This window comes from Ranitomeya imitator, chromosome 3 (genome assembly GCF_032444005.1).
Source record: "Ranitomeya imitator isolate aRanImi1 chromosome 3, aRanImi1.pri, whole genome shotgun sequence".
Lineage (NCBI taxonomy): Eukaryota > Metazoa > Chordata > Amphibia > Anura > Dendrobatidae > Ranitomeya > Ranitomeya imitator.
In genome coordinates, this window is record NC_091284.1 from 724,183,708 (window position 1) to 724,205,820 (window position 22,113).

The 22,113-nt window shown below is 42.1% G+C and overlaps 1 protein-coding gene across 2 annotated transcripts in view; it reads left to right on the forward strand.

Moving 5' to 3' along the window:
- Positions 1 to 11,853, forward strand: part of CALCOCO1 (calcium binding and coiled-coil domain 1) — a 74,269-nt gene extending 62,416 nt beyond the window's left edge. For both annotated transcript variants that reach the window (XM_069758736.1, XM_069758737.1), the window contains exon 13: positions 9,863 to 11,853. In XM_069758736.1, the coding sequence (XP_069614837.1) occupies positions 9,863 to 9,868 (6 nt within the window). In that variant the 3' untranslated portion in view covers positions 9,869 to 11,853. The remainder of the gene's footprint in view (positions 1 to 9,862) is intronic.
- The last annotated feature ends 10,260 nt before the right edge of the window (positions 11,854 to 22,113 follow it).

Below are 22,113 nucleotides of genomic sequence, written 5' to 3' on the forward strand. Positions count from 1 at the left end.
CGTCGTTTCATACTACAGATGGACAATGACCCAAAACATAAAACCAAAGCAACCCAGGAGTTTATTAAAGCAAAGAAGTGGAATATTCTTGAATGGCCAAGTCACCTGATCTCAACCCAATTGAGCATGCATTTCTCTTGTTAACGACTAAACTTCAGACAGAAAGGCCCACAAACAACCAGCAACTGAAAACCAACACAGTGAAGGCCTGGCAGAGCATCAAAAAGGAGGAAACACAGCGTCTAGTGATGTCCATGAGTTCAAGACTTCAGGCAGTCATCGCCAACAAAGAGTTTTCAACAAAGTACTAGAAATGAACATTTTATTTAAAATTATTGAATCTGTCCAATTACTTTTTTCCCCTTTAAAAATAGGGTGGCACATGTTAAGGAGCTGAAACTCCTAAACTCTTCATCCAATTTTAATGTGGATACCCTCAAATGAAAGCTGAAAGTCTGAACTTCAACTGCATCTGAAATGCTTTGTTTAAAATTCATTGTGGTAATGTCTATAACCAAAATTAGAAAAATGTTGTCTCTGTCCAAATATATATGGACCTAACTGTACATATTTCCATGCTAAATGAAAAACCACAAAGGATAATCTTCTGTTATGTGGTTGACATGGGGCAGCACTTTACATCCCAAAGCGAGACACCCAAGTCTCCTCGGACCCTTGCACTGTTCTCACAGCTCCATCTCACAGGATTATGTAACGTTTTTCTCCCGTGTTCTCAGTTTTTCCCCACTCTACTGACCGTAGACCTTCCTTAACCCTAGATCTTCCTCTGCCTTCTCGTCAGTCACCCATCTGGGCTCCTGGTACCTGACCGTTTGTACCTGCCTATGCTGCATTCTTAGTAGCCATTCTAGATATTGACTATTGTTCCATGGAGCCATGGGCGAGCATGGTCACAGCCACTCCATTCAAAGCCTACGGCGCTGACGGACAGAGCGGAGTGCAGCTGTAGAGGCACCATCCATTTTAAGTCGTCTGTAACTTCCGCAATTTTCTTAAATTCGCAGATTCTACAACTAACCCTCGAAGAAATCTATTCCCTTATTAGTCAGAAAAGTTCATGACACTCCTGGCCTCAGCAGTATCAGAATAGAGAGAAGATTTAGGCTGGGGTTATGCATGCTGTTCTCGTGGCGTAGTTTTGGAGGAAAGATTTTAATGGTTTTTTTTAAAAGGCGATGTTCCACCACTTTGATATTGATGGCTTATCTTCATATTGGGTATCAACATTGGATAAGTGAGGGTCTGCCGCCCAGCACCCCACTAATCGGCTGTCTGCAATGCTGGCAGCAGCCTGATATACGCAGTGCAGAATAGATTCACCGCACACTCTAATTTTGATATGAAAGGTTTTTTATTTCGCGAAGGCAAATATAAATAAAAGGTAGCTGTGAGATGTGTGACAAAGGAAGACGTTTCGACCCCACCAAGGTCTTCATCACAATGTTGTTTGATTGTTATAATAGAAGGAATGCATTTGAAGAAGTGCTGCAGTTAATGCTGTGTTGTCATGGCTCCACGTGGCGCTCCAGCACTGGGGAGCTGCAGCAATCATAGGCGTTGGAGCGCCACATGGAACCATGCCCTATTGACGTGACTTGAACGCTACAGACAATAACAGACACCAGGAACACTGGTGGAGACTCGCCATGGTCCTAGGTAAGGCACAGTTATTTATTTTTTTAAACAAACTGCAGCTGGGGGACAGGTGTTTTCCAAAACTGTAAAACCCTTTTAAGTCAGGTTCCTGTAATCACCAAAACATTGAGGCCCCTGTGACATTTCTGTGTTTCCATTTTGGTAAATTTCTCTTGGTAGTTCACTTTTCATCATATAAAACCGATGACAGTTGAAGTGGCTTCTCATAAACCTAAAATCTAAATGTGTAGATCAACAGATGAGGTTTAGATATCATGTAGGAATGGACACTTTTATTACTGATCAGCTGTTCTATAAACAGAGTAATGGCATTGTGGCCCAATCTGTGGGCAGCAGGTTAGTATATAGCTTGGTGTGAAATTGTTCAGTATAATCTGTTGTATTTTAATTCCAGTTCATTCTGGGCTGAGAAGTCCAGTGGGCTGGACTATTCAGTGATTGACAGCTGTAATCTGCTCACAGGAGTCCAGTGGGCTGCACTACCCAGTGATTGACAGCTGTAATCTGCTCACAGGAATCCAGTGGGCTGCACTATGCATTGATTGACAGCTGTAATCTGCTCTCAGGAGTCCAGTGGGCTGGACTACCCAGTGATTGACAGCTGTAATCTGCTCACAGGAGTCCAGTGGGCTGCACTACCCAGTGATTTAGAGCTGTAATCTGCTCTCAGGAGTCCAGTGGGCTGCACTACCCAGTGATTGACAGCTGTAATCTGCTCTCAGGAGTCCAGTGGGCTGCACTACCCAGTGATTTAGAGCTGTAATCTGCTCACAGGAATCCAGTGGGCTGCACTATGCATTGATTGACAGCGGTAATCTGCTCTCAGGAGTCCAGTGGGCTGGACTACCCAGTGATTGACAGCTGTAATCTGCTCACAGGAGTCCAGTGGGCTGCACTACGCAGTGATTGACAGTTGTAATCTGCTCTCAGGAGTCCAGTGGGCTGGACTACCCAGTGATTGACAGCTGTAATCTGCTCACAGGAGTCCAGTGGGCTGCACTACCCAGTGATTGACAGCTGTAATCTGCTCACAGGAGTCCAGTGGGCTGCACTACCCAGTGATTGACAGCTGTAATCTGCTCACAGGAGTCCAGTGGGCTGCACTACGCAGTGATTGACAGTTGTAATCTGCTCTCAGGAGTCCAGTGGGCTGGACTACCCAGTGATTGACAGCTGTAATCTGCTCACAGGAGTCCAGTGGGCTGCACTACCCAGTGATTGACAGCTGTAATCTGCTCACAGGAGTCCAGTGGGCTGGACTACCCAGTGATTGACAGCTGTAATCTGCTCACAGGAGTCCAGTGGGCTGCACTACCCAGTGATTGACAGCTGTAATCTGCTCACAGGAGTCCAGTGGGCTGCACTACGCAGTGATTGACAGCTGTAATCTGCTCTCAGGAGTCCAGTGGGCTGCACTACCCAGTGATTGACAGCTGTAATCTGCTCACAGTAGTCCAGTGGGCTGCACTACGCAGTGATTGACAGCTGTAATCTGCTCTCAGGAGTCCAGTGGGCTGCACTACCCAGTGATTGACAGCTGTAATCTGCTCACAGGAGTCCAATGGGCTGCACTACACAGTGATTGACAGCTGTAATCTGCTCTCAGGAGTCCAGTGGGCTGGACTACGCAGTGATTGACAGCTGTAATCTGCTCACAGATGGTTTTGCATTTTGCACTCGACAGCTTCCTTTTAATAACTTCTACGGTAATAGTATTTTTGTTCTGATTGATCTGAGACTTCTTTTTCTCTTCAGTATGAGGTTATGTAGTAGCTGAAGTGTTTAGTGTTGGTAACCACTAGTGATGATGAGTACAAATGCTCATTCCTAGGGTGCTCGGGCGTGCACTGAGGATCATGGCTGCCCTGGTGACATGTTTGAGTCCCTGCGGCAGCTTGTTTCTCAGCTGTTAGACAACCACAAAACATGCGGGGATTGCCTGACAAACATGGGTAATCCCATCATTTTTTTGTGGCTGCCTAACAGTTGCAAAACATGCGGCTCTGAGGACTTGAACATGTCACCAGAGCACCCGCGATCCTCAGTGCACACCCGAGCACCCTAGGCAAACTGGGGTAACGAGCACTTGCACTCAACAGCACCACCTCATTACACGTCAGCAACCAGTCAGTAAATGAAAAACCTTTTACTAACGTTTGCTCGGTGTAGCAATAAGTGGGTGTGAAGAAAAAAAACTCCTTTTTACACACAAATCAAGAACCTTATAAGAAGTGTTGAATAATTAATCAATTTAAACCTTTACCTTCATGGTTTAAAATACTTTTAATGCATTTAATGAAACACATCGGAGGTGATTCACGTAGACACACGTCACGTAAATGTATCCCAGCAGTAATGCAGCCGGGAAGATTGTGACTGATTTCTGGAAATGGTCATTTTCTCTTTCCGTACTTGTTGTGTGTTCGGGCTCTTTTTGGTGGGATGTTAGCACTGTGTTCTCCAAGGCCGTCAGATGTCTCTGTATCCAGTCCCTCATACTGGTAGCCTGGAACACTGGGGCAGAGAAACTGCAGCCGCATCCCCTCTCCCCTCCTCCCTGCCTAGTATTTGCTGTGTTTTACTAGATGGGTATGTTTGGCTGGATGTGTACACAGGCAAAAAAGGCAGACTTAAAGAGAACCTGTCCTGGATTTTATACCCCAGTCCATTGCCAGTTTACTGTCTCTAGGTCGCTCATATGTCAGTGACCGGTCGGTAAGAGAGGGGGTTGGCAGCTGGGGGGGAATAGGGTTCATTGTCCCACCCCCTGCACTTACTATTTCAGTTGTGGATTTCTATAAAGCCAGGGCCACACGACCGTACCTTCTCTCATCCAACAGAATCAGGACGATTATGCTGATCATACTCTGTTCGGAGTTTGATCCAATTTTCTCAGATGTGGAGAAGATGAAAAAATATATTTCATTTTCCTATCTGCAGAGCCGCATGAGGGCTTGTTTTTTTTGCAGGTCAAGTTGAAGTTTGGGGCTTAAGTCCGGACCCCGCAAAATGGGATCCAGACATATGCGCTGATGGGCCATTGAATGGACTATAATGATGCAGACGGCGTCACAGTGTGCTCCGCTGTGCATTATTTTGGGCTTATACGCCTATTTTAGGCGGGCACCAAGATATAGTAGACTACATCTTATTGTCCAACTCAACTGGGGGTATACAGCTGAAAATAATGCACGGCGCACACTGTGACTGCAACTGCATCATTGTAGGTAAAGGCCCCATCATCGCACCCACACATATCCCATATTTTGGGGGGGGTCTGGATGTAAGCCCCGAACGTAGGAGAAGACACTATGTCAACATAACCTAAGGCTGGCATGTTTCTGCTCCGCCATAAAATCTCATGTCATGGAGCTCCCACTTCACAGTTTCTGTGCGGATGGAGTAGTACACTGGGACAGACGACCTTTCTGCATTATACGTCTCCGCATACCGTGACCCCGCACTCTAACTTTTCGATGCTGAGTTGCTTTAGTTACTAAAAGTTTCCATTTTTCAATAATACCACTCAAAGATTATTGTAGAATATTTAAGAAGAAAGAAATATCATGAACTTCCTTTGTTGCCTTTTTTAGAGCCAAATTTTTCAAATTAATGAATTTTGCACAAAATCAAAAATACTCTTCTTTTTTGTCTTGTACATTTCTTTGCACTAATTTCAGAGGAAGAGTCACATGATGCATTAAAATGTTGCATTTGCATAACTTTTCTGACTTACAAAGAATCATTCCGGGGGGAGTCTGAGGGACATTTCTACAAAAACTTTACAACTAGTGATGAGCGAATAGTTAACAATAACTGACATGTTGGAAACACATTAGTAGTAGTGGTCCTAAACTCGGGACCTGAAAATGAGAGCGCAACCGCGACTCCAAACAAATATATTAACCTACAGAGAACCAGGAGTATATACTCTCAAGGGTACAAATTAGGTAATAAGTGAAGCCCAAATAGTTTAAATATGGTATAAAAAAATATTTATTACACAAAGCTCACTCACAATAAATAACGGCTGTCTGCCAAAATACAAAATACATGATGAGAAATGAGAAGGGGGGAGTAAAATACAACAAAACAACCAATCAAGATGCCTCCATAATTGTTAGCGCTAAGAGCAAGTAAAAAGGTCATAACATGAGCACCCCTTAATCCTGGCCAGTTTATCTGCCAATAGGGAGCCCACACCGGCAGTTGCCGGTCTAATGCAAACAAGTGTAACATTGCTCATTAACCCAAACATAGCACGTGCTTACCCATGTGGGAAGGAGAGATCTCGACAGGCTGAATATACAAACCCTGACGTGCGTTTCGCGTAGCTGGCTTCCTCAGGGGGCCGTATCATGAGCGAATATACTTGTTACTCGAGATTTCCCAAGCATGCTCGGGGGTCCTCCGAGTATTTTTTAGTGCTCGGAGATTTAGTTTTCATCGCCGCAGCTGAATGATTTACAGCTTTTAGCCAGGCTGAGTACATGTCGGGGTTGCCTGGTTGCTAGGGAATCCCCACATGTAATTATGCTGGCTAGTAGCTGTAAATCATCCAGCTGCGGCAAAAAAAAACTAAATCTCCGAGCACTAAAAAATACTCGGAGGACCCCCGAGCGTGCTAGGGAAATCTTGAGTAACGAGTATATTCGCTCATCACTAGTTACAACTCTTTAAAAAAATTAATAAATTGACTGAAAACAGTGAAATACAAACAAAAATAAAGAAAAAAAAGACACAAAGTAGCCGGAAAACAGGAAAAATTAGACCAAAATAGACAAATATGCGAGAATGATTCGGGCTAGTGATGAGCGAACGTGCTGGCATATGGTGTTATACAATCATGCTCGTGTGCTAACTGAGTGTCTTCGGCGTGTTACCGAGTGTCCCGCGCCTGCATGCCTCGCAGCTGCATGTGTTGCGGCTGTTGATACATGCAGGCTCGGGGACTCGAACATATTATTTGAGCACGCCGAAGACACTCGGTTAGCACCCGAGCATGGTCAGATAACACCTCCAGGTTCGCTCATCACTAATTCGGGCCCAGAATATATAAGACGTTTTTTGAAAGTGAAAGGTGTAAGGGTACTGATTTTGGTTTTTATTTATTTTATTATTATTATTATTTATTTTTTTTTAGTTATTTTTGACACAAATGTTGCAAAACTGCTACTAGGGCGTGAATACGTTTTATCTGTACAAGTGGCTCCCCGACAACAGACTAGACGCTTTATTACAAATTGTAATACAGATGTGAATAAGCAGCTCCCCAGTACAGAAGACCTCTGCAGATTTCGGTAATAGATTGATCACACTCATTGCTCACATTGTCGTAGCTGCAGAGCCGTAATACATAATGGAAGGAAGCAAGTATGATTTCTAGAAAGAATCACACAGACCCAGAAAATGCCCAATAGTCAGACATTTTACTCTGCAGGTTGGGCAAACAAACGAGACATTATCTGATGTAAGATGTATGAGGACGGGATTTCTGATCCCATGACTATCAGAAGTGACACAAGACACAGGTGATATTTTGGCAAACCTTTTCCCTCCTTGCTCAGGGCACAGCAGAGAAGGGATGCAGCCTGCGCGCCGATATAAATCCGCCTCTCTCCAGTGGGAGTAAAAGGGACTTTTACAGCCGAAGGCCATAAAGATGGCAGGCGGGGAGGGGGAAAGATGTACAGCATTGTCAGGACGCTTCAGAATCAATTTTCAGCATCATTAGATTCTTTTCTCCTGCAGTCAGACATAGGGAGAAGCTATGAGAGAGGGAAGGAATGGGGATCCGGGGAGGGAGGAGGAGGCTGCACAATTTGCAAGTGTAATGGATAAAATCAAAATGGAAGTCTTTTGAAGAGAGTTGAGAAAGGGGGAGGAAAGGAGAACGTGAAATATCAAAGGGAAAAAAAGAATGAGAAGGCACCTTGACAAAAATGGAAAACACAGACATATTGGGGGAAATTTATCAGTGCTATGATATCCGTTTTGTAGTGCAATTGATTGGCAAAAAATGGCGTTCTGAGTAAATGCCATATTTATTAAGCCCAATGTTTGATTTCTTTCACACCATAACCACAAAAAAATGTCCAAAATACTATCACTATATGGCACGTCAATATAAAATCTAATGGCCTTTTTCTGAGTTATAGTTACTACCTGAAAACAGCCAAAGAGATCCATAATGATGTTAAAAAATGCAAAATCCTTTATTAGACATATTAAAAGAGATGCTTCTAAAAGGGGACACATTATACATATGATACGACATTCAGGAACTGCAGAGGGGATACAACAAAGTAAAAAATCTAGTGTTTACTGAATCAAACTCCATGACTACCCCTGTACATAGTGCACATAGACCAAGGACTAGGTAGCTATGAGTCCCTGCATATATAACAATCATCCGAGGACAGGGAGGAATACATAGATCCATAACCCAAAAACAAAATTAGCCAGTATGAGAGACCGTATATTACCTGATACTATGGCATACAGGACCCAGGAGGTATCAGATGATGTGCCCATTCACCCCGACGCGCGTTTCGCCTCATCTCTTCCAGAGGAGTCATAGCTACCCAGTCCTTGTTCTAAGCGCACTAGAGGTGCAATATGATAAAATAACAGACACTGTGTAGTATTAACTTGATATCAAATATATGTGATTTATATATTATGTATTTCTCCACAAATGTAAATATTTGAATGTTTACCTATATGTAAAGGGAATCACTAGGTGTAGTATATATTTATATCCTTCCCATTTTTATCTGTGTAGGTTATATATTAGTATTTGAGATCCACTATTCATCATCATTCAGGATATCCACTTTCCGCTGGTTGGAAAAGCACAGTCTGCTGAACCGATCAATACACAAAAAACTGGAAGCCAGTGATGGGGGTTTATGGATCACCCCATGTAGTATATGCCCAAAACGTCCTGAGTGCCTACTGCCAACCTACAGTGATAACACCAAAAAGAGCCTTAGGGCGAATAAAAAAAAAAGCGAGAGAGAATATGGCGCAAAATAGAGTTTTATCCACATAAAATAGGGGTGTAGGCGTTAGATTGTGCTAACCTGATTAGACTTCTTTTGCGTTTGTAGTATTTCACAGCTGCTACAGATCCACGGGTTACAACGTAACCTAGAAGACTGTTATCCAGAAGAAATCCTCTGCGCTGGTGAATGATTGAGGAGACATCAGTCCATATGTGGTTTAATAATAATAATAATCTTTATTTTTATATAGCGCTAACATATTCCGCAGCGCTTTACAGTTTTGCACACATTATCATCACTGTCCCTGATGGGGCTCACAATCTAGAATCCCTATCAGTATGTCTTTGGAATGTGGGAGGAAACCGGAGTGCCCGGAGGAAACCCACGCAAACACGGAGAGAACATACAAACTCTTTGCAGATGTTGTCCTGGGTGGGATTAGAACCCAGGACCCCAGCGCTGCAAGGCTGCAGTGCTATCCACTGCGCCACCGTGCTGCCCCATAATAAATTGTGGCCTTATACTACGTGTTTCCAAGTTACAAGAACTTCTTCCTCAGGAAAAAGAAATCTTGTGACCGCTCCATTAATAATCTGAAACTTCATGTGTGAATTCCATTAACCTAAATATTCTCTTTATGGTGCACCATTAGGGGTCCGTGTCATACAGATAAGACACTGGTCTTCCATAATTTTCTTTCTAAGGTAAAGTTGCGGTCATAGGTGCCATTACAAATTTTTTTTTTCAATCAGATAATTTTATTGAACCACGGTAACACCTTTTTTTTCCAGTTTACAAATAGACCAGTAAAAAAAGAAAAGATTCTGTTGTTTTTAACAGGGACCATAGTGGAGTTCAAAAGAGCCTCATAATAAGTCTATGGGATCCCAATGATGTACTTGATGCCACCTGTTTGGCAGGGTGGCTTTGGACCCATTCTGGCAGAAACCATTCTGCCAAAGGGAACAGAGGCTAAGAAATATTATTATTTTTGGGTCATCGTACTGTTGGAGGCTAGATAGGCAGGACTACTGTAGGGACACCAGCAGAAGAGAGGGACACCTACACGAGTGCATGGCAGATAGGTTCCCTAGAAATGTTTTTGGTTCTCGGGGCTGTTTGTGCTTTTAGGAACACATCAGTTAACTACCGTATGTTTTATGCTTTTTTCCTTTCAGTGGTAACCTCCGATCCTCACATCGAAAACCATTTTGTAGAAGATTGTGGAAGCAAGGTCCCACAAATGCAAAAGAAAGACACTGAAGTCATCCCTTTCTATGAAGTGCTTGCGTTATCTTCCCATCATGGCGCCAGGGAAGTTTTGCACCGCGTCCAGACAGCCGCCATTATGCAATGACTGAACTAAGAGTTAGACTTCTATGCCTGTTTTTCTTCTTTTCTTTTTTTCCAATGAGCTATTTTTCTGTAACATTTTCAGCATTATCTCCTGCTCTGTGCACACTTGCCTCCAGTTACACATGTATAACCATTTTGTTGTTTTACATTAGTACTTGTAATATTCACCAGGCAGTAAACTTCTGGCACTAGGCTGGCTGAGCTCTGAATTGTAGGACACTTAATAATCTGTATAACAGTGTTGTTTTCTATAGGAAAGATACCTAAAGTTCTAAACTAAACTGCCATCACGTCTATAGCAATAATATTCTGAAGGTGGAAAGCATCTATCATATGAAACATCACCAGATACATTTGTACTTCTCACTATATTATATATATTTTCTATTCTAATGCCTGTTTTAGTGTCAAGTTTTTTTATATATATATATGTTTACTCATTTTTTGGAAATTTTGGCAAAACAAAGACAGAATATTGATGTAGTGACTGACACCGGTAGCCTGCACAGTTAGAGAGACTTGATGTAAGGGTATGGTTACTTATTACAGACTGAGCAGGGTGATGGGCTCTCATATTCAGATCTTGGGTTCACTATTGAGTTACGTTGTAAAGGCTTTGAGGCCGATTAATTAAGACTGCCATTTTGTACGCCAGTCTTAAAGAGAATCTGTCATCTGATTTTGCAACACCGTCTGAGAGCAACATAATGTAGGAACATAGACCCTGATTCCAGCTATATATCACTTACTAGGCTGCTTGCTGCTGTTTTGATACAATTACAGTTTTCTCTGCTGCAGATCTAGCAGTTCTATGAATGCTGAGCTCTGTATAGCCCCACCCATACTACTAAGTGGCAGCTTTCTGTATACACTGTGCATAGGCTGAAAGCGGCCAATCAGTGATGTGGGTGGGATTATACAGAGCTCATGAATATGGAAGACTTCATGGCGTCAAGTTTACTATTCTTGTAGTGATAATCTCCTGCTGATAAAACAGTGATTTTATCAAATCTGTGCTAAGCAGTCAAGTAAGTGACACATTGCAGAAATCAGGGTCTCTTTCTCTACATTATGCAGCTCTCAGATTATTTGGTAAAAAAAACCTTTTGACAGATTCTTTGAATGACGGCAGCACTTGCCAATCTTCCAACTGCCATGCCTCTCAGCCAAAAATGCTGCTCCATCTAGAGGTTGGCATACATTTCATTTGTAATTTATGCCACTTTAGTGGCGTAAATTCTGATTATTTTTTAGCTTTGCCACACCCCAGATCTGCTCATTTTGACACTAAAAATGGCAAAAGTCACAACACGACCTCTGGTTAACCAAAAAATACAACATTTCAGGCTGTTTTACGTCAGAATTCTGATGAAAACATTTTGCTAAATTAGACCTTTTGTGTTCTGTGCATTCAGTGTTACAGTTTAGCAGCCAGAGGCTTCAATTTTCTTGTTGTAATGAGTTATGTGAAAACTAAACTCCATCCATGATGGGGAAGACTAAGGAACAGGCACTTGGTAATGGTGCATGCCTTCATCACCAAAATAATAGAGCGGGACAAATGCATAAAAACATTTCTAGCCAAAAGTCTCAGTTTTATCAATACAAAACATTCATATTCTAAATTGTATTTTTACTGTGATATGACATCCGAGTGTTTATCCACTTCTGTAACTTGTACGTGTGTCATTGTTTTTATGTGATGAGGGTGTCATTTATGTAACGTAGTGTAACGGTAAGAGTGATACTTTAAATTAGGCCTGTCGACTCTCTGACTTGTCTCTTTTAATAAATCCTTATATAAATTCAATAATTCTGGAGTATCTGTTCTTGGAAAACTGTTTTGTGTTCCTTTCTTATTATTTTTTAAATATATGAATAAATCGATAATTGTGTGTTACCATCTCTCATTTCTACACTGTCTGGCTTTGTATATACTGAAACAGACATATCAGAAGAGATGATAGGTCCACTATAAAATATGGCTTTAGATGAAAATGAAGGGTCAGGCATTGTCACACCGATAACTTGCATGCCTTCTTAGCACCGTCCTACTCACTGTGTTAACCGCTCTGCTCTACCCAGTGTCAGGCCATCGAGCTGAACTGCCTCTTGCAGCACTCCCAGTGCTGCTGAATTTCCCTGTTTGCAGGAGAGTCTCCACCTGGCTATAGAGAGGCGTGGCCGGACTCCGCAGGAATTTAATCAGCTGTGTCCTGCAGAGTTTTGCTTCCCTGGCTTATCGATATATCAGGCATCTCCTCCCTCCACACCTTGCCTGAACTTAAGTTTCTAGTTGTACTGCGTCTCTAGTATCCTCTCAAAGTGCATTATAGTTTTATCTCTCCTGTACCGACCCAGCTTGTTTCCTCGTTTTGTCTGACCTCTTCGCTCCTGACGCCAGCTTTGTATATTGATCCTGTGCTGCCCGCCCCAAATCTCGGACTGTCTGACTATGTCTCTGCCTGTGCCTCTGAACTTTGGTGTTTTGCCTCCGACTCGTAGGTCAGCTGCTACAGGTCCAGATACTGCTCTGGAGTGGCATCTGGTGACTACTCTAAGAGCCCAAGCCCACCCTCACCATCAGAAGCTCAAGTGTAGACGAAGTAGTCACTTAGTCACAGGCTTGTAGAATTTCCTAAAATATGCTATTCAAAAGGTATAATAAAGTTTCTCAGAAAATCAGTTGTATAGAGCTGCAATGTGCAGCTTCATTGTATACTTTTCAATAAATAAAATGTGTCTGTGTGTAATAAATGTATTACTTTTATTTAGGTTTTCTCTTTACTATGTGGTTTCTAACAGTTTAGCATATTTGAGATTTAGCAAATCCATGCATAAAAATTGCACATAGAAAGGACTCCATTAGCCCTTTTGTGCCATCAGACGGAATAAGAACGTCCGATGGCAGAACCTGGTGAGCCCGCATCAAAGTCGGGACATGTCAGCTGACATCCGCCCGCGCCTACTATCCAGTTAAATGCCGCTGTCAAACTCACAGACAGGAAATGCGCGCACCGCTGACCCCTCACGTGATCAAGGGTCAGCGGTGCGTTGGCATGACAACCAGAGGTCTCCTTGAGACCTCTATGGTTGTTGATGCCAGATTGCTGTGAGCGCCGCCCTGTGGTCAGCGCTCATAGCAATGCTGTAATTTTGCTACATAGTGGTGATCTGACCATAGACTCTATGTAGCAGAGCCGATCAGGCTATGCCAGCTTCTAGCCTCCCATGAAGGCTATTGAAGCATGGTAAAAGTACAAAAAAAAAAGTTTTTAAAAATATGAAAAAATAAAATAAAAGTTCAATCATACCCCTTTTTGCCCCATTCAAAATAAAACAATAAAAATAAAATCAATCCTACACATATTTGGTATCGCCGTGTTCAGAATCGCCCGATTTATCAATAAAAAAAGAATTAACCTGATCGCTAAATGGCATAGCAAGAAAAAAAAGTAAAAATGCCAGAATTACGTTTTTTTGTCGTCGCAACATTGCATTAAAATGCAATAACGGGCAATCAAAAGAACATATCTGCACTGAAAAGAACATCATCCCATCATGCAAAAAATAAGCCCTCACCAAACCCGAGATCACGAAAAATCGAGACGCTACGGGTCTTGGAACAATTGCGCATTTTTTTTTAGCAAAGTTTGGATTTTTTTTTCACCACTTAGATAAAAATGAACCTAGACATGTTTGTTGTCTATGAACTCGTAATGACCTTTAGAATCATAATGGCAGGTCACTTTCAGCATTTAGTGAACTTAGCAAAAAAGCCAGACAAGAAACAAGTGTGGGATTGCACTTTTTTTGCAATTTCACCGCACTTGGAATTTTTTTCCCGTTTTCTAGTACATGACATGCTAAAACCAATAGTCTCGTTCAAAATTACAACTCGTCCCGCAAAAAATAAGCCCTCAAATGGCCATATTGACGGAAAAATAAAATTCTTATGGCTCTGGGAAGGAGGGGTGCGAAAAACGCAAAACCGAAAAAAGCTCAAGGGGTTAAAGTTAAGATATAAATACAAAAAAGTTGATTCAGCTCACCCATTAGAAATTAAATTGCTGTGGTGGTATCATCCGAGCACGGAAATGGCATCTCTGCCAGGACATGGAAAATTTGAGATGAAAAATGAAGGAATCCAGATCCAGGATGTAAAATATCAAAAAAAATACTTTTTTCAAACATTTAAGCATTGAAACAAGGGCTTACAAATGACCAGCAAAATAGTTAGGGAGCAGCCATGGACGACTGAACGCATTTCTAACAACTGCTGTGTTCTTGGTACTGAAGACTAAGAACGCAGCAGTTGTTCGAAACGCGTTCAGTTGTCCATGGCTGCTCCCTAACTATTTTTCTGGTCATTTGTAAGCCCTTGTTTCAATTTTTAAATGTTTGAATAAATTATTTTTTTGATATTTTACATCCTGGAGCTGGATTCCTACATTTTCTTGTTAAAGTTAAGATACATATTCCTCTGGGCCACTTTCTAGATACCCTTGAATATTTGAGAATTGTCTCTTTTGACTTACTCATTCTTCTCCTCATCTCCTTCTCTCAATACCTATATTTATCCTTACCCCCTTTTATCTAGTGTAAGTCTTGTATGTCTTCCCCACTTCTCAAATTGTAAAAAATTTGAATTTCTGAATGATATAATCTAATGCATATCTATTATGTATTCGGTTTAACTTGTTTTAATTTACATCTTATCTGTTCATATTTTTACCTTTTTATTTTTTTAAAATTTGTATTTTCTGAAACATGAAAATTCTTCAATAAAAAATTTGTAAAAAAATATATATGTGTATATATATATATATATATATATATATATATATATATATATATATACACACAGTATATACATGTGTGTGTGTGTGTGTGTGTGTGTGTGTGTGTGTGTGTATATATATATACTATTCAAAAAAATAAAGGAAACTCTAAAATCCCACATCCTAGATATCACTGAATGAAATATTACAGTTGTAAATCTTTATTCATTACATAGTGGAATGTGTTGAGAACAATAAAACCTAAAAATGTCCAACGTAAATCACAGCTAATATCCCACGGAGGTCTGGAGTTGGAATGATGCTCAAAATCAAAGTGGAAAATGAAGTTACAGGCTGATCCAACTTCAGTGGAAGACAAGACAAGGAAATGATGCTCTGTAGTGTGTGTGCCCTCCACGTGCCTGCATGATCTCCCTACAATGCCTGGGCATGCTCCTGATGAGGTAGCGGATGGTCTCCTGGGGGATCTCCCAGACCTGGACTAAAGCATCCTCCAACTCCTGGAGAGTTTGTGGTGCAACGTGACGTTGGTGGATGGTGCGAGACATGATGTCCCAGATGTGTTCAATCGGATTCAGGTCTGGGGAACGGGCGGGCCAGTCCATACTTCAATGCCTTCATCAGAAACTGCTGACACACTCCAGCCACATGAGGTCTGGCATTGTCCTGCATTAGGAGGAACCCAGGACCAACTGCACCAGCATATGGTCTCACAAGGGGTCTGAGGATCTCATCTCAGTACTTAACGGTAGTCAGGCTACCTCCGGCAAGCACATGGAGGGCTGTGCAGCCCTCCAAAGAAATGCCACCCCACACCATTACTGACCCACTGCCAAACCGGTCATGCTGAAGGATGTTGCAGGCAGAAGATCACTCTCCACGGCGTCTCCAGACTCTGTCACATGTACTCAGTGTGAACCTGCTTTCATCTGTGAAGAGCACAGGGCACCAGTGGCGAATTTGCTAATCCCGGTGTTCTGTGGCAAATGCCAAGCATTCTGCACGGTGTTGGGCTGTGAGCACAACCCCCATCTGTGGACGTCGGGCACTCAGACCATCCTCATGGAGTCGGTTTCTAATTGTGCAGACACATGCACATTTGTGGCCTGCTGGAGGTAATTTTCCAGGGCTCTGGCAGTGCTCCTCCTGTTCCTCCTTGCACAAAGGCTGAGGTAGCGGTCCTGCTGCTGGGTTGCTGCCCTCCTACGGCCCCCTCCACATCTCCTGGTGTACTGGCCTGTCTCCTGGTAATACCTCCAGCCTCTGGACACTACACTGACAGACAGCAAATCTTCTTGCCACAGCTCGCACTGATGTGCCATCCTGGATGAGCTGCACTGCCTGAGCCACTTGTGTGGGTTGTAGAGTCTGTCTCAAGCTACCACAAGTGTGACAGCACAACCAACATTCAAAAGTGACCAGAACATCAGCTAGAAAGCATTGGTACTGAGATGTGGTCTGTGGTCCCCACCTGCAGAACCACTCCTTTATTGAGTGTGGCTTGATAATTGCCAATAATTTCCATCTGTTGTCTATTCCATTTGCACAACCGCATGTGAAATTGATTGTCAATCAGCGTTGCTTCCTAAGTGGACAGTTTGATTTTACAGAAGTTTGATTTACTTGGAGTTATATTCTGTGGTTTAAGTGTTCCCTTTATTTTTTAAGCAGTGTATATACAGTGGGGAAAAAAGTATTTAGTCAGTCAGCAATGGTGCAAGTTCCACCACTTAAAAAGATGAGAGGCGTCTGTAATTTACATCATAGGTAGACCTCAACTATGGGAGACAAACTGAGAAAAAAAAATCCAGAAAATCACATTGTCTGTTTTTTTAACATTTTATTTGCATATTATGGTGGAAAATAAGTATTTGGTCAGAAACAAAATTTCATCTCAATACTTTGTAATATATCCTTTGTTGGCAATGACAGAGGTCAAACATTTTCTGTAAGTCTTCACAAGGTTGCCACACACTGTTGTTGGTATGTTGGCCCATTCCTCCATGCAGATCTCCTCTAGAGCAGTGATGTTTTTGGCTTTTCGCTTGGCAACACGGACTTTCAACTCCCTCCAAAGGTTTTCTATAGGGTTGAGATCTGGAGACTGGCTAGGCCACTCCAGGACCTTGAAATGCTTCTTACGAAGCCACTCCTTCGTTGCCCTGGCGGTGTGCTTTGGATCATTGTCATGTTGAAAGACCCAGCCACGTTTCATCTTCAATGCCCTTGCTGATGGAAGGAGGTTTGCACTCAAAATCTCACGATACATGGCCCCATTCATTCTTTCATGTATCCGGATCAGTCGTCCTGGCCCCTTTGCAGAGAAACAGCCCCAAAGCATGATGTTTCCACCACCATGCTTTACAGTAGGTATGGTGTTTGATGGATGCAACTCAGTATTCTTTTTCCTCCAAACACGACAAGTTGTGTTTCTACCAAACAGTTCCAGTTTGGTTTCATCAGACCATAGGACATTCTCCCAAAACTCCTCTGGATCATCCAAATGCTCTCTAGCAAACTTCAGACGGGCCCGGACATGTACTGGCTTAAGCAGTGGGACACGTCTGGCACTGCAGGATCTGAGTCCATGGTGGCATAGTGTGTTACTTATGGTAGGCCTTGTTACATTGGTCCCAGCTCTCTGCAGTTCATTCACTAGGTCCCCCCGTGTGGTTCTGGGATTTTTGCTCACCGTTCTTGTGATCATTCTGACCCCACGGGGTGGGATTTTGCGTGGAGCCCCAGATCGAGGGAGATTATCAGTGGTCTTGTATGTCTTCCATTTTTTAATTATTGCTCCCACTGTTTTTTTTTCTTCACTCCAAGCTGGTTGGCTATTGCAAATTCAGTCTTCCCAGCCTGGTGCAGGGCTACAATTTTGTTTCTAGTGTCCTTTGACAGCTCTTTGGTCTTCACCATAGTGGAGTTTGGAGTCAGACTGAGGGTGTGCACAGGTGTCTTTTTATACTGATAACAAGTTTAAATAGGTGCCATTACTACAGGTAATGAGTGGAGGAAAGAGGAGACTCTTAAAGAAGAAGTTACAGGTCTGTGAGAGCCAGAAATCTTGATTGTTTGTTTCTGACCAAATACTTATTTTCCACCATAATATGCAAAAAAAATGATAAAAAAAACAGACAATGTGATTTTCTGGATTTTTTTTTCTCAGTTTGTCTCCCATAGTTGAGGTCTACCTATGATGTAAATTACAGACGCCTCTCATCTTTTTAAGTGGTGGAACTTGCACTATTGCTGACTGACTAAATACTTTTTTGCCCCACTGTATGTGCAAAATTTGGCCGTTCTAGCTATTAAATTAAAGGGTTAAATGGCGGAAAAAATTGGCGTGGGCTCCCGCGCAATTTTCTCCGCCAGAGTAGTAAAGCCAGTGACTGAGGGCAGATATTAATAGCCTGGAGAGGGTCCATGGTTATTGGCCCCCCTGGCTAAAAACACCTGCCCCCAGCCACCCCAGAAAAAGCACATCTGGAAGATGCGCCTATTCTGGCACTTGGCCACTCTCTTCCCATTCCCGTGTAGCGGTGGGATATGGGGTAATGAAGGGTTAATGCCACCTTGCTATTGTAAGGTGACATTAAGCCAAATTAATAATGGAGAGGCGTCAATTATGACACCTATCCATTATTAATCCAATACTAGTAAAGGGTTAAAAAAAACACACACACATTATTAAAAATTATTTTAATGAAAAAAATCACAAAGGTTGTTGTAATAATTTATTCTACGCTCAATCCACTCACTGAAGACCCTCGATCTGTAACAAAGTCAAAATAATAAACCAACAATATACATACCTTCCGAAGATCTGTAAAGTCCCACGATGTAAATCCATCTGAAGGGGTTAAAAAAATTTGCAGCCAGGAGTTCTGCTAATGCAGCGATGCTCCTTGCTGCACAACCCCGGAGAATGAAGGTAAAGTAGGTCAATGACCTATATTTACCTGCATTTGCGGTGAGGCGCCCTCTGCTGGTTGTTCCTAGATCGTGGGAACTTTCCTAGAAAGCTCCCAGGCTCGAGTTCATAAGAGGGCGCCCTCTGCTGGTTGTCCTCATATGAACTCGAGCCTGGGAGCTTTCTAGGAAAGTTCCCACGATCTAGGGACAACCAGCAGAGGGCGCCTCACCGCAAATGCAGGTAAATATAGGTCATTGACCTACTTTACCTTCATTCTCCGGGGTTTTGCAGCAAGGAGCATCGCTGCATTAGCAGAACTCTTGGCTGCAACATTTTTTAACCCCTTCAGATGGATTTACATCGTGGGACTTTACAGATCTTCGGAAGGTATGTATATTGTTGGTTTATTATTTTGACTTTGTTACAGATCGAGGGTCTTCAGTGAGTGGATTGAGCGTAGAATAAATTATTACAACAACCTTTGTGATTTTTTCATTAAAATAATTTTTAATAATGTGTGTGTGTTTTTTTAACCCTTTACTAGTATTGGATTAATAATGGATAGGTGTCATAATTGACGCCTCTCCATTATTAATTTGAGTTAATGTCACCTTACGATAGCAAGGTGGCATTAACCCTTCATTACCCCATATCCGACCGCTACACGGGAATGGGAAGAGAGTGGCCAAGTGCCAGAATAGGCGCATCTTCCAGATGTGCCTTTTCTGGGGTGGCTGGGGGCAGGTGTTTTTAGCCAGGGGGGGGGGGGGCCAATAACCATGGACCCTCTCCAGGCTATTAATATCTGCCCTCAGTCACTGGCTTTACTACTCTGGTGGAGAAAATTGCGCGGGAGCCCACGCCAATTTTTTCCGCCATTTAACCCTTTAATTTAATAGCTAGAACGGCCAAATTTTGCATATACACACTACTAACATTAGTAGTGTGGAATATGCAAAAAAATGGTGATATGAGATGGTTTACTGTATGTAAACCATGTCTCATATCATGTCGGGTTTTAGGAAGGAGAAAGCAAAATCCGGCAATTGAATTACCGGCTTTAAAGCTATCTAGCGCTGTATGAAGTAATAATATATATACATATATGTGTCTACTGACATATATATAAATATATATATATATATATATATAGACAGTATATATGTTTTTTTTTTTTTTACACATGGATCCCTTGTATAGCCGTATGTCGGTTTGGCAAGCCTGCGAGAAAAACACGCAGTACGGATGCCATACGGATTATATACGGAGGATGCCATGCGCAAAATACGCTGACACACCCTGCCTACGGAGGAACTACGGACCACTTTTTTTGGGACTTTTCAGCGTATTACGGCCGTAATATACGGACCGTATCATCTTACGCTGAGTGTGACGCCGGCCTAAATGTTAATATTTTTTTGAGAATACATCGGAATTGACAACCGACGCATGCTCCGTATATTAGGAACTAGCCCAGCCCCTGAAATAGATGCCACTTCATTTCAGGATGGGGACAGAGGCTGCAGCAGCGACCGCAGCTTTTGCTCTGTGATGATTAGTGATGAGCGTAAGCGATCGCTACGCAAGTTTTCATAGTGACATGTTCGAGCCCTCGCGCCCGCGTGTTTCGCAGCTGTTAGAAAGCCACAAAACATTAGGGGATTGCTTGTGTATGTCAGACAATCCCAGCATGTATTTAACATGTTTATCAGCTGAGAAACATGCGGGCACGGGGTCTCGAACATGTCACTAGAGCACCCGCGACTCTCAAATGAAATGATGTCATCATATAGGAAGCTGGAAAAAATAAAGCAGAGTAGAGCGGGAACGATAATGGATTTTTAAGTAAAATATATCTGAAAAAATATTAGATTATTACATTCAATCTATAGAGATTTAGGATGAAATCAGTGTTGGTTTTGTACCACTGTTTTTAGAATCCTGGTCAATCTTTAACTGCCATTCATCTGTAAAATATCTTAATGACATTTGTTTCACAGATTGTTATTTCTTTTTACCCTGTTATATGTAAAATTGTTTGCTGCTTGAAGAAAGGAGAGGATAGGGTTGGTTGCTGGCAGATCTGTACTCCTATAATGTAATGGTGGTAATAACCTGCTGTGAACGGGCTACAGCTTTGGTTAAAGAAGCACTCCTCCTCCTCCCATTAAAGTTTTTATCCTCCTAATAAATTGCAATCATCATATTATATAGCACTGTGTACTTACAATTGCTCATTTTGCCTTTCTACCCAGCTAATTCTTCTATTTTCTTTCCTCTATGTAGAAAAATGAAGTCTCTTTTTCCTGCATGAGTCATCAACCTCTTAAACTGTTGGCCATTTGTTTCGCTCCTCCCCCTGCCAGGGACTTTTGCAGTGACTTTTGACTCGGACAGGGAGAATTGACCTCCTGTTTCTACATAGAGCTTAGAAGGAATCAGCTAGTTGGTTTTTATTCATGTGATGTCATAGGCCTAATGGAAAAGAGAAACATTAGCTTGGTAGAAAGACAAAATGAGAAATTGTAAGTACACAGTGCTATATAATATGATGACTGCAATATATTAAGAGGATAAATATTTTTATAGGAGTGCTTCTTTAAGGGCTCTGACTAGGTTTTAGATCATGCTGACACTTTAAAGGGGTTATCTTAACTGCAATCCCCCCCTTCCCCCCCCCCCCCCGTCTGGTAAGAAAAATGCAGACCATACTAATAGCTAGATTAAAGACCTGCTGCTAAGAGGAGCTGGCAGACATCAACGTGGAGTAATGGAAATCAATTCTATTTATATGCATGTAAGTAATAAAGCAAAAGCACAATAATAATTACTGAGATGCTCGATTTTACACGTGCTATTTATGGAAAGTTATCCGCCAATGAATCAACGTTGGTCCTGAAAGGGCATTTGGACAGAACTCGTGAGTGGACAAGCCCTTTAATACAAGACACCCAGTGTTTAGTAAAGAGGAGCAAATGTTTACTCCAGTGCATTCTATATTATGATCTATAGATTACACAGATGATGGCTGCCTGTTTTTGGTCTATTAGTCGGGAGCCTTTTTTTTGCAAAAAAATCTGCATTGACAATTATTGTTTGCATATGTGACAATAAAATCCATTGTTAGTGTCTGGTAATTATTTGCCGTGCCTTACCCACAGTGGCTGTTCATCTGGTTCCCTAATATCACCTTATCCCTTGTAGGCTCAGTGTGAGATTCCATACTTGTCTGTCTATAAACAAGTTTCCCCTGAAGCTGCTGGAAACAAAGGGAGAACTTCTTCTCGGTTAATTTATGCAGTGCAAGGCGTGATTAATTGCTTTGGTGGAAAACATTGAGCTCCTTTTTGATTTA